Source organism: Aquarana catesbeiana, linkage group LG05 (assembly GCF_042186555.1).
Source record: "Aquarana catesbeiana isolate 2022-GZ linkage group LG05, ASM4218655v1, whole genome shotgun sequence".
NCBI classification, from domain to species: Eukaryota; Metazoa; Chordata; class Amphibia; order Anura; family Ranidae; genus Aquarana; species Aquarana catesbeiana.
The window spans coordinates 362,713,376-362,727,089 of record NC_133328.1 but is presented as its reverse complement, the minus strand read 5'-3'; the positions used below and the strand labels follow the sequence as shown (position 1 = coordinate 362,727,089).

The 13,714-nt window shown below is 45.4% G+C and overlaps 1 protein-coding gene across 4 annotated transcripts in view; it reads left to right on the top strand.

The window, feature by feature from the left end:
- PIGN (phosphatidylinositol glycan anchor biosynthesis class N) overlaps window positions 1-13,714 on the top strand; it is a 637,819-nt gene that overhangs the window by 582,160 nt on the left and 41,945 nt on the right. For 3 of the 4 annotated variants that reach the window (XM_073630904.1, XM_073630902.1, XM_073630903.1), the window contains one exon: window positions 6,345-6,387. The exons of the other annotated variant lie outside the window; for it this stretch is intronic. In XM_073630904.1, the coding sequence (XP_073487005.1) occupies window positions 6,345-6,387 (43 nt within the window). The remainder of the gene's footprint in view (window positions 1-6,344; window positions 6,388-13,714) is intronic. 4 annotated transcript variants of the gene reach the window in all.

Below are 13,714 nucleotides of genomic sequence, written 5' to 3'. Positions count from 1 at the left end.
TGTGGAGAACCTGGGCACTACGCCAGCATTTGCCCCAACAAGACGCGTAAGTGTCGTTCCGCTGTTCGTACCTGTGCCACTATCTTACCCACTCCTGCAGGGCCGTCTTTAGTGCAGGGCAAATGGGGCACTTGCCCTGGGCCCAATCTTTGTTGGGGGGCCCGCACTAGCCGTGAATTGGGGCCCCGATGACAGCTTTGCAGAATGCACAGAAGACACGGGAGGATGTATTCCACGCTAGCCAGCTGAGAGGGGCAGGGCGGGGAGCTCCACTGATGCTCTGACCCCGCCCACGTGCAGCCTGTATACTGGGAAAAGAGCATCTGTAGTGAGAGCCAGTGATCGGAGTTGGAGTGTCATTGGAGCTCCTGGCCCCGCCCCCTCTGTACTGGCTGGTGAATACAGAGGTCCGGGGGTGGGGGCATAGTACATAGGCTGCACATGGGCGGGATCAGAGCGTCAGTGGAGCTCCCGGCCCCCCTCAGCTGGCTAGCACGGGAATACATCCTCCCGTGTCTTCTGTGCACTCTGAAAAGCTGTCATCCGGGCCCCAATTCACGGGTGACGTGGGCCCCCCAACAAAGCATCAGTGGAGCTACCGGCTGTTGTAGTGAGAGCAGAGAGTGGAAGCCCCGCCCACACACCTGAATGTATGTAGTTAGTTTGGCTGGCCAGGTATGTCCTTACACCCATAAAATGCTTGAATGTTTAAACCCTGAGCTGTGTTATTTAACTGTAAAGCTGTGCGTTGCTGAAAGTTCTCTGACCATCTCCTGTATAATGTCTGCAGTCTCTGATTGTCTCCCGCAGTATGTCCGTAGTCTCTGGTAATCTCCCGCAGTATGTCCGCAGTCTCTGGTAATCTCCTGCAGTATGTTCGCAGTCTCTGATTGTCTCCTGCAGTATGTCTGCAGCCTCTGATTGTCTCCTGCAGTATGTCCGCAGTCTCTGATTGTCTCCTGCAGTATGTCCGCAGTCTCTGATTGTCTCCTGCAGTATGTCCGCAGTCTCTGATTGTCTCCTGCAGTATGTCCGCAGTCTCTGATTGTCTCCTGCAGTATGTCCGCAGTCTCTGATTGTCTCCTGCAGTATGTCCGCAGCCTCTGATTGTCTCCTGCAGTATGTCCGCAGCCTCTGATTGTCTCCTGCAGTATGTCCGCAGTCTCTGATTGTCTCCTGCAGTATGTCCGCAGTCTCTGATTGTCTCCTGCAGTATGTCCGCAGTCTCTGATTGTCTCCTGCAGTATGTCTGCACTCTCTGACACTTTCCTGTAGTATGTGTATTAATGTGCCCCTTTACTTGCTCAATTATTTGGGATTGCTCCACTGCTCAGTGGAGGTAATGATGTGCATTAACCTCTAGCAACCAATCAGCGAACAGTAGTGATCTGCTTTAATCTCTAGCAACCAATCAGTAAGTGGTAATGATGTGCTGTAACCCCTAGCAACCAATTAGTGAGCGCTAATAATGTACATTAACCTCTAGCAACCAATCGGCAAGCAGAAATTATGTGTTGTAACCTGTAGAAACCAGCCAGTGAGCAGTAAGGATTGGCTGTACCATCTGGCAAACAATTGCAATTGTTGTGTGATCTGCTGCAGTAAACTGATTTTGAGTCTACCTGCTATTTTTTGTATGTCTCTGAATGGAGGGGGGGGGGGCCAAGAAAATGTTTGCCCAGGGCCCAATCAAAATTAAAGACGGCCCTGCACTCCTGGTACACATCTAACTATCTCTGTCACTTTACAGCTTCCCGGAAAGGCTATCCAAGTTCCAGTCATCGTTGACTCAGGAGCCTGCAGTTGTTTTATCGACCTGACCTTTGCTACTCAACATGACATACCTCTCCGACCCAAAACTCAAAGCCTGGCTGTTCATCTTGCAGACGGTTCTGCCCTCCGTTCCGGCCCGGTCACTCAGGAAACCGTCCCCTTAGAAGCTATTATGGGCCCTCAGCACCGGGAATATCTCTGTTTGGATGCTATCTCCTCACCTCTTTACCCAGTCATCCTAGGAATGCCATGGCTGCAGGTTCACAACCCCCAAATCAACTGGGCTGCTGGAAGTATAGAGTTCCTCTCAGAGTACTGTCAACAACATTGTCTGCAAAGGGCTGACCACGAGGTTTCCCAACTTCTCTGTTTACATCCTGATGCTAACCTGCTCCAAGCTATTCCCGAGCCCTACCAAGATTTTGCGGATGTATTCAGCAAGAAAGGTGCAGAGATATTACCTCCACACAGGCCCTATGATTGTCCTATAGAGTTGCTACCTGGAACCGAGGTACCCTTCGGCCGGATCTTTCCCTTGACTGAGCAGGAGCTGGGCACCCTGAAGCAGTACTTAGATGAAAATTTGAAGAAAAAGTTTATCCGCCCGTCCACTTCCCCGGCCAGTGCTGGTTTATTCTTTGTAGAGAAGAAGGACCATTCCCTTCGACCATGCATCGATTATCGAGAATTAAACAAGATAACGATTAAGAACCGCTACCCGCTTCCCCTGGTACCTGAGTTATTCCAAAGGCTGGGAACCGCCAGAATTTTCACAAAATTGGATCTTCGCGGTGCCTATAACCTAATCCGCATCCGAGAGGGAGATGAGTGGAAGACCGCTTTTCGCACTCGTTTCGGGCATTTCGAGTATCTTGTTATGCCCTTCGGTCTTTGTAATGCCCCAGCCACTTTCCAACACTTTGTGAACGACATCTTTAGGGAGTTCTTGGACCTCTACGTCATTGTTTACCTGGATGACATTCTCATATTTTCCTCTTCCTTGGCTGATCATCGCAGGCACGTTCGGAATGTTCTTGCTCGGCTCAGGCAACATGGTCTATACGCTAAACTTGACAAATGTGAATTCGAACTTCAAAGTATCCAATTTCTGGGACTCATTATTTCTGTAGAAGGTATTAAGATGGACCCACAGAAGGTATCCGCCATCTTGGATTGGCCTGCACCTACAGACAAGAAAGGGGTCCAACGCTTCGTTGGATTTTCTAATTTTTATAGGAAGTTCATTAAAGACTTTCCTAAAATCATTGCCCCCATTACGGAACTTACAAAACAGGGAACCCGATTCTGTTGGACGTCCAGGGCACAATCGGCCTTCGAAAAATTAAAAGGTCTGTTCACATCTGCCTCTATCCTCAAGCACCCTGACCCTGCCTTACCGTTTGTGCTGGAAGTTGATGCTTCGGAGATCGCAGTAGGGGCAGTACTCTCTCAGCGCCAGGGCCCCAAGGCTCTTCTGTTCCCAATAGCGTTCTTTTCTCGCAAACTCTCTTTGTCTGAAAGGAATTACGATGTAGGAGATCGGGAACTTTTGGCCATCAAGGCGGCTCTGGAGGAGTGGCGCTATCTTCTGGAGGGTGCTGTACATCCTGTTCTCATCTATACTGATCACAAGAACTTGGAATACCTAAAATCTGCCAAGAGACTTAAACCACGACAGGCTAGATGGGCACTCTTCTTCTCTCGCTTCTCATTTCACATCACTTACAGACCTGGCTCCAAAAATGTGAAACCAGATGCATTGTCACGAATGTTTCATGATTCCAAGGAAATCGCTCCTCCAGACACTATCCTGCCGGCGGGAAATTTCTTACTTCTTCAGGGAGATCTAATTTCCAGAATAAGGCAAGCCTCCTCAGAAATTCCCCAACCTACTGGGACCAGCTTAAGCGATGGGTTGCTCTGGCACGAAGGCAAGATCTTGGTTCCTGAGAAACTTAGAGTGCCGGTACTGGAATTGTGCCACGACCACAAACTGGCAGGTCATTTCGGGGCCCGGAAGACAATTGAACTGGTGCAACGCACCTTTTGGTGGCCACAATTAATGGAGGATTGTAAGAAATATGTAAGCTCTTGCCACACTTGTGCCCGGAGCAAGAGTAATCGCACAAGGGCCTGGGGTTTGTTGAAACCCTTACCGATTCCTGACAGGCCTTGGAGAATGATTTCGATGGATTTCATCGTAGAACTACCCCCATCTGAAGGTTTCTCGACTATCTTTGTCGTGATTGATAGACTGTCCAAAATGGCACACTTTCTCCCCATGAGGGGTACACCCACGGCCGTAGAAACGGCGAAGATCTTTGTTAAGGAAATAGTGAGACTACATGGGGTACCCGCTAATATTGTGTCAGATCGTGGTGTCCAGTTCACCTCCCGGTTCTGGAAGGCACTGTGTGGTGCTCTTGAAATTGAGCTGGCATTTTCTTCGGCCTAACATCCTCAGACAAACGGCCAGACAGAGAGAACTAACCAGACGCTGGAGCAATACCTCCGTTGCTTTTCTGCATTTTCATAAGATGACTGGGTGTCTCTGTTACCAGTCGCTGAATTTTCTTACAATAATTCTCTGCATTCAGCCATCAACCAGACGCCATTCTTTGCCAACTATGGATTCAATCCCTCTTTTCTTCCCAGCTCTATTCCGGAATGTGCCCTTCCAGCAGTGACTGAAACAATGGAGTTCTTCTCTACTAACTGTAAGATCCTGCAGGAGACCATGGCCCAGTCCCAGGCATCTTTTAAGAGGGTGTTTGATAAGAAAAGACGTGGGGAACTTATCCTTGAGCCTGGTAACCAAGTATGGCTATCCACAAGTAACTTAAAGATGGCTTGTCCTTCCAAAAAATTGGGACCTAAGTTTATGGGTCCTTTCCAGGTGAAAAGAAAAGTAAATGATGTTGCGTATGAACTTAACCTGCCGGAGTCTTTTAGAATACACCCGGTTTTTCATGTTTCCCTTCTGAAACCAGTTGTTCCTGATTCCTTCTCTGACCGCAATGCCAAGCCACCTGAGTCTATTATGATCAACAATGAAGAGGAATTTGAAATCGAGGCAATCCTGGATTGTAGAAAGAGGCGGAATCAGATCCAGTACCTCATTAAATGGAAAGGGTATGGACCCGAGGATAACTCTTGGGAGCCTGAAAGTAATCTCCATGCTGATGAATTGCTACAAGCCTTCAAGGATTCTCACGCAACCAGGTTGGCCCAGCTGGGCATCCGGAGGCTGCCCTTGAGGAGGGGGCACTGTCAGAGAGCGTACCTCGGCGGGCAGGGTGCTCGCGGCGGTGTGCGTCGGGGCGCGCGTTCCTGTGGACCTCGCTGTGCGCGTTCCTCGCGGTGCTGGTGTGTGTGTCCGGGGTCGGCCTGTTGTGCACGCCTGTGTGCGGGGGCGTGCGCGCGGGCGTTGGCGGGTGCGCGCGCCTGTGTGTGCTGGTGCGCGCGCGTGCACGTCGTTTGTCGCCAAACGGGCCATTTAAGCCGGCGTCCCTCTGTGATCAGTGCTGCCTGATCAACAGCTTGCCGTCCTAGTGCCTGACCTTGTATCTGAACTGTTCCTGATTACCTGACGACCCGGCCTTGTCTCCTGGACCTCCCCCTGAACTCTGCCTGTACCTGACATCTGCCTGTTTGACCATCCGTTTGCCTGCTCCACTGTACCTCTGCTGCCTGTCTGTTACCGAACCCGGCCTGCCTCCTGACCATCCGTTTGCCTGCTCCATTGTACCTCTGCTGCCTGTCTATTAACGAACCCAGCCTGCTTCCTGACAATCCTGCTCAGCCTTGTTGCCTGTGCTCCAGCCAGCTCCAGCCACCTCACCTGTTAAACCTGCAGTATCTGGACTGTTGCATACAGGCTCTCATACCACTCCGTACTCCTGAGCCTCCTGTTTGCTTTACCAGGGGCCGCGAGTCGGACGCGTAAGGGAGCCTACCTTCTGCCCAAGCGGACTCACCGGTCTGGTAAGTAGGAGCCTGACAGTTACAGTATATCCTGCTGTGTACAAAGAAATATGGCTGCCTTACAATGCCGGCAATGTTAGTTCTGGTACAGTGAAGTCAATTTATTATGTCTGTAAGCAAGAACTTCAACTTTTTAGGATGAGTTGCATTTAAAGGTTAGTAGTCATGTCCTAGATGGAAAATTCTGACTTTTCAGAACTGAAGTAACTGTTAGTAATATAAGATTCCATTTCTCAACCAGGCAGCATTGTGTACAATCGTTAGTTCCTATGCAGCATTAAAAAAAACATAGAGCAAATAAAGGAATAGTTGTCATACCATGTGTTCGTTGCAGAATTATGTGTTTTGTGTGAATTTTTGTTTTAGTGCATTTCCTTAAAACTAAAAATGACTTTTTCAATTAAATTTTACAGTAATGTCCTCTAAGGTCTTCAAAAAAAAATGTTTTGTTATGATTTTTAAAAGCTGTACGGAATTTTCTAACGTGATTGTGTTTTTTAAAACATTTAAATGTAAGGTTTACTAATCAGTATTTAGCTATATCATTTCCCTGTGCTGAAATAATATTAAACTTTGTTTCTTTTCAGTCTTTTTCTTATCGTTCTTGTGATATCGGACATAATGTCTCTGGTAAGTCACAGTTAGATACTTTGTGCCAATAAAACCGACAGGCTGTGTTCCAATAAGTCATTCTGCAATATTCAGAACATTAGTGCATGGAGGCATTTGTGTTTGTTTTGCAGAATTGGACAGGCATAAGCAGAAACTCTTTCAATAAATTCTCTCCCATTATGTAATCAGTCACACTCCATAAATACAATGTTGCAAAAAGGAAGGTTCAAAAGGGCACTTAAATTGTATTTCTTATTAATTTGGTTGAAGGAAATATTTCTGCACATAAGTAGTGATTTTAAATCTGAACACATTTCCTAAAGTAAGATGGGCAATTTCAAAGCAAAAGCAGTTTTCTGCATTGCACTTTCAGAAGAGCCATCCAGCTATTGCAAAGCCATTTTAATAAATGTGCTTTTGCCCTGCATCTGCCAAGACAGTGACCCTTTTAGACTTTATAGAATGTCTGCAAATATATGAAATCTTCACAGAGCCTTCCTGATGGGAGTGTTATTTTGCCATTTCAAGAAAATAATGCACTTACATTTACAATAACATTATGAAGTACTTATATTTACAACCACATTTATTATGTACACCCAGCAAGTGCTAGGTAGGGCCTTGTTTTTCTTTCTGAACAGCCTGAATTCTTCATGGTCCACATTCCTCAAGTGGCAAAAACATTTCTTTCCTTTGTTATCTGCTGTTTTGATGGCCTAACATTGTTCCTTCAACGCATTCATGCTGTAGACCTGTTTATCCCAATCCTGACTATAGTATCTGCCTATTGCAGCAGAAATTGCAATTTGTCAGACTTTGCAACAGTTTTCCAGTCTTTATCTGGGTGATCCTCAAAGGTCCATGGAGTTTTGGGGGAGTGCAGGTTGGTAGTATAGAAGACAGAAGTAAAGGAAAAGACAGAAAGCGCCAACATGAGTGTACTATTACAATTTAGTTTATTCAAAGGTTAAAAACACTCACAAGAACAATATGAAAGTAAGCTCATCTGCTGCTTGGTGGCCTCTCAGTTCCTCCTCGCAGACATTGCGCTGTATCCAGGGACCACAGATGTAGTGATTGTCAGTGTGTGGGCTGGATGGTGTCCCAGGAAACAGGAAGAACCACCATGGACTGCAATAGCAGATGTGAAGTCATTGGAGAAGAGGAGACTGCCAGGAAGCAATAGAAGGGATGGGCTGACTGGAATTAGCTGGCTAATTCTCAGGTTGGCGCTTCCTGTCTTTTCCTCTATTTGTATCTGCATAGTTGGCTTTTCTCTGAGGATGGCTGCCATCATTAGTTATAAACCTTTTTATATTGGACTTTTCTCCCTTTTCCCCTGTTTAATTGCAGTAAAGTCACCCCAATTGACTTAAGTGTTTTAACTGATATATGTGCCCACGGATATAACTATCATTATCCGCAGGACTATTTTTGTGCATTTTGTATGTTTATTCTTCAGTTTATCTTGTATGTTGTGCCAGTTATTTACCCCTTTTCTTAGAAGACAGAAGTGCTGTCTGACTGAAGCATAAAATCTGTGCTTTGCTTTATTGGCCCCCTCCACAACAACATACACTCACTTTCCCTTTGTTTTGCTGGGGGGAAGCAAGGAAATGAAGCTTATGTAAGTCCCTTATGTGAGTCCCTCTAATTGGAACGTAGATGGGGCAAAAACCCTCGCATTACCCCCATGTGATAGCTTGGGCCAATTCAATGTCTAGCTATACCTGGACGTATCGGGTAATTCCTTTGCTCCTGCAGGGTGAATAGTGTAGCAGGGAAGCAAATTGAAGATGTTTATCTACTGCTGGAAAAGGGGCCTAGCGTGCGCAAAGAACAATTTTGTTTTTAATTTCAGCTTTTAGGACTATATCACATATAAATAATACAACATACAGTCTGGTTTTAGGGCCATGTTACATTTGTTCATTTTAATGCAGCAAAACTCTTGCATTTTGCTGCCTGAAAATGCATGTCAAGTAGAAATCCTAATATTTCCTATGTGGCTGCTTTGCACCTTTGCACTGCAATTTAGTGTGAAAGACAATGGAAAACTCTATGGTCCCAATCACACCTCCAAGGTGTGCACTACTATATGTGTTGCATGCACATAGAACAGTGTAAATCCAATCTTAGTGTCACTGTCTATAGATCAGAGAAAGTTAATAAGAAAAATCTAAGATATTTGGTCCAATTAAGTCTCAAAAGATGGAAAATTCCTTCCCATATGAATGCGTCATTTAAGGCCCGTGTACACCTTTGCAGTTTAAAGCAATGGTATTCACCGAGGCTGTTCAGAAATCTGCAGTGCATTGTGCAATGGTTTGAAAAATGAGGCATGTCTGTTTTTCTATGCATTTTCATGAATTGTGATGTCCAATAGAATAATGAAAAAGCATGTAAATATATTACAATGCACGTTAAAAAACGCACTAAAAACAAAAGGAGACACCGATGGATGTAAACCCTGACCTTTACCCATTCATATCTGTCTTTTTCACCACCCACTGTGATGTGTTTAGTCAACGTGACTGTGACTTAATATCTCTTTCCTTTCCACTGGTATGCTCTTTTTTACTCATTTTACTCTCTGTGTTTCATACTTGTATTATTTGTTGGTACCCATTCACTGTTTCTTTCTCTCCCTATAATCGTGTGACTATGTCTTTAGTAGTCTGTGGCTGCTTTTCCCCACTGACTTTTTTTCTGTGCATGAGGAATGCTGAGGTCAGTCAATAGTTGCTGGTGCACACTGACCAACAGGGCAGTAAACATGGCTTGCTATAGTTCTGTAATAACAGCAACATAGAAATTACCTTGGAATGCCTCAAATATATCATATATTTACTCCATTATGTGTTGATTTTATATGTCTGATATTTTTTATTGTGTGTGCCACTTTACAGAACACCTTTCTAAACTGATGGTACACTATTTTTCCATATGCAAAGGATGCCTTGTTTTTTTGTGTTTTTTTGTAGTTAATTTTACCAAATCACTTTACTGGCTTGATATGTATTTAAACATGTTAATTAAGCTGAGTCATACGGTAGATGTTTATTCTATATACTTATTTCTAACCTTTGATGCTAGAGTAGATATAAAACCTACACTAAAAAAAGGCATATTTGCAATCATGAGAACTTCCTTAGGTGTGCCAGCTTAAAATATTCTTCCAAACACCCTCCAAAATAGCAGTTTTTCTTTTGTTTAAGTTGTGGTCACATGACTGCCACATCTTCTCTACCTCCCCAATCTTTAAGAGTGAAGGAAGGGCAGAAACTTCAAATACCGATTGGCTGCTTCCGATGGCGTTGAACTGAATAAAGCTAAATTCAGCAATGAGTATACCCACCTAACTCACGGTCTGCTTCGCTGTTTGCTCCAAAAGTGCAGATGCTCTATTAATGACATTACTCCTGCCAGGATTGCGCTGTGCAAGGCTTGGCAAGGGGTTAGCATCTACTATCACAGGCTGTCTAGGAGACTACAGGTATGCTGTGTGCCAGAATGACATCTTGTAGGTTTAAGGAAGAAGAACGGAAGTAAACTGACTATTCTACCGCAGATTTGATTCTGTGCTTAGTGTGGCCAGAAAGCAACAGGTAGCCCTGTTGTTGGGAACAGCCAAATCACCAGGTCTGTTGTCTGTCTGTCAGGGGCGTACCTAGAGCATTTGCACCCAAGACGAATTCTATATCCCCCCAACTTTAAAATGTAAAAACATCCCACTGTGCCCCCTGCATACCTTTGCACCCCCCCCCAATATCTGTCACTACTGTGTACCCCCTCGCAACAATTGCACCTCTGGATCCCTTTACATTACACAGCCCCCTTGCAGCTCTGGACCCCTTTACATTACACAGCTCTCCCACAGCTCTGGACCTCTGCACATTACACAGCCCTCCCACAGCTCTGGACCCTCTGCATGTTATGCAGCCCCCCCTCACAGCTCTGGACCCCTGCATGTTATATAGCCCCCCCAGGTCTGGACCCCTGCATGTTACACAGCCCCCCACAGCTGTGGATCCCTGCATGCTACACAGCCCCCCACAGCTGTGGATCCCTGCATGTTACACAGCCTCCCCACAGCTCTAGACCTCTGCATGTTACACAGCCCCCACAGCTCTAGATCCCTGCATGTTTCACAGCCCCCCTGCTGTGGACCCCTGCATGTTACACAGCCCCACCACAGATGTGGAACCCTGCATGTTACACAGCCCCCCCCCCCTACAGCTGTGCCCCTTCCCACCTTACTCAGGCATGCAGGGGGAAGACACAGCAGTGCTGAACAGACGGGAACTGCTAGAGTTCATTTTTCATATTGACAAGCTAATGACTGGTTGCTAGGACCAACTAGCAACCAGTCACCTGCTGGTTAACTTAGAAAGGTAACTCCACAAGTTCCCAACCTCTTTTCAGCACTGTTTCTCTCCCTCTCCCTCCCCTCTCCCTCTCCCTCCCCTCTCCCCTCTCCCCTCTCCCCTCTCCCCTCTTCCTCTCCCTCTCCCCTCTCACCTCTCCCCTCTCCCCTCTCCCCTCTCCCCTCTCCCTCTCCCCTCTCCCTCTCCCTCGTCCCTCCTCCCTCTCCCCTCCCCTCCCTCCCCCTCCCCTCTCTCCTCTCTCTCCTCTCTCTCTCTCTCTCTCATCTCTCTCTCTCTCTCTCTCTCTCTTCTCCTCTCTCTCTCTCTCCTCCTCCCCCCCCCCCCTCTCTCCCCCCCTCCCTCCCTCTCTCCCCCTCCCCTCTCTCTCCCTCCCTCCCCTCCTCCCCTCTGTTGTACAGGAGACAAATTATTTCCATTCTCTTGCTCCGCTCTGCTGTGAGCAGTGGAGTCAATCTGGCAGCCGGCCCTGGGTGTCACCAGGTAGGGTCTGCACCTGGCCCAGCCACCCCACGCATCCTGTCACAGCTTTCCTCTCCCTGCCCTGTCACAGTGCCGCTGCGCTGCCTGAGCCTGCTCCACTGTCACCACTCACTGACTTTAGGTTCACCAGTAAACATAAGTCAGCATTATATTTACAGTGAAGGATAGAATAGTATAGTCCTCCAAATTAAAAATGTTTTCCATCCTGTTCATCAGTTTAGCTGCCTGCCTTTGGGCCTTCCAAAAATGATGTCTTCCTTAAAATGATGTGCCCCAAAACTGAACCCGTCATATTCTAGTTGTGACCTTGCAAGTGATTGCTGAAGAGGAAATATTATATTGGCATTTCATTTCTGTTCCCGATTGTTTAAACCTTTCAAGATGAAATCAAAAATAAACTGACCAGTCTACCTCACACTGCAAAGCAAAAGAAATCATCTTTCCCTCTGACCAGTCAAGGAGCAGCCAGTCATTTAAAATCCTCCCTGTTTTCCTACCCTGAAAAAAAATAACATATCTAAAAAAATTTGTGTCACCTGTGACTGACAGACTTATAATCATGTATGAGCAGGGGGCGTGTGTCCCGCAGCCGTGCACAGCACATCCACCTGGATCGGTCCCCCTACCTCCTCCCACTCCCCAAAGCTACCCAGCGCCAAAGCTACCCAGCGCTCTGATATATTGGAAATCCTGGCATAGGGTAGCTTTGACATGCACACTGGGACTGGGCCATGTGAGCACCCTGGGAGTGACACCTGCGCACAATTGCCAAGCTGTGCATGGTGCTAAGCCGTGCTACTGTGATTTATGGGGATGTGTGCATGTGGGAGGAGAGTCAGGGATATCACGACTCCGCCTCCCGAGCTCCAGCCTGTGGACATGCCCACAGACTGGAGACATTCACAGGGCTGTGACAGGCACTGGGATTCAAAAATGGAAGTACAGATAGTGCAATTTGGAGTTGTGTGAAGCAAGAGTGTAAAAAGGTGCATATCTTTTACAATTGATGAAGATGGGGTTTACAACCACTTTAAGTGGCAGCACAATGCTTATTGTTAAACAGGCTTATTGGTAAATATTATTTCTAAGTCCTGCAGCTCTAGTACTGAGCAATAGGGGCTACTGTTGTTTTATTGGTTTAGGTTAAAAGTATATTTTTTAATACCACATTTTTTTTGCTATTTAGCTGCTTATGTTGCTTTGTCACAGTCCTGTAATATGTCACTTTTCTTATGAAATTTACAAATAATACATTTCATCCTTCAGACAGATAGAAAACCTTTATTGTCATTGTAAAATAAAATTAACAACAAACTATGAAAATTATTGGAAAAAAATGGGTCCAACCATAAACCCTATGGTCGACCACTCTTAACTAGCCCATTTTGAACCTGTTTTCGTTTACTTTGTCTTCGGCCTTTTAACAAAATGCTTACCAAATTATTATCTCCCTAAATATTTGTTTTAGGGACTTCTGTATCAGGCTATTATGATGAAAAGTGTCAAATACTGTAATAAAATCCAAATATATTGCATCAATAGCGTTTACAACTTCCAAATGTAAAATGTGCCTCCTGAAAATACTGCTATTTTTCATAAACCCTTTGGTATTATATTGTTTGCTGCTATAAATTGTTGCATGTGTTTCCTCTGAATACCTAAACATAAATTATACACAACAAAGGTTGGGCTTTCTGATCTATTGATACCCAGACTTTGCTTTATACACTTCTTAAATCATTTGTGGTACTGTCCCAGCTGAACGAGATTCTGAGAACCTAATAAGTAATATTCAGTGGTTTATCATTTACTGAGTTTATAGTGGAACTAAACAAAAAAAATCTATCAGTTAGAGTTTTTTTGAACGAAGAGATTTTGGGGTTGATTTACTAAAAGCAAATTGACTGTGCGCTTTGCAAAGTTGCTCCAGAGCTTAGTAAATTAGGTAAATCTTCAGTTTGCAAAGAATACCCAATCACATGCAAGGAAAATTAAAAACGCTGCATTTTTGCTTGCCCATGATTGGATGATGGAAGTCAGCAGAGCTTCTGCTCATTTACTAAGCTCTAGAGCAATTGCAATTGCAGAGTGCAACTGCACTTTGCAAAGTTTAAAATCTATTTGCCTTTAGTAAATCAACCCCCTTGTCTTTTCCTTAATGTTATATGCTGTCTTGATAGCCTTGCATGGTTTCCACCACACATTCAGGCTGCAGACCTCCCATCCCACACCATTCCCATTATTATTATACAGGATTTTTATAGCTCCAACAGTTTACACAGCCCTTTACAATGTAAACGGGGACAGGACAATTACAATATAGTGCAATACATAAGGAATAGGAGGGCCCTGCTCATGGATCTTACAATGTATCCCAAATTCTGACACTAGTAACTGCTTGTTGTGGCAGAAATTGCAATTTGTCAGTCTAGGCAACAGTTTTCCAGTTTTTAATCTTGGTGCTCTTCAGAGGCCCT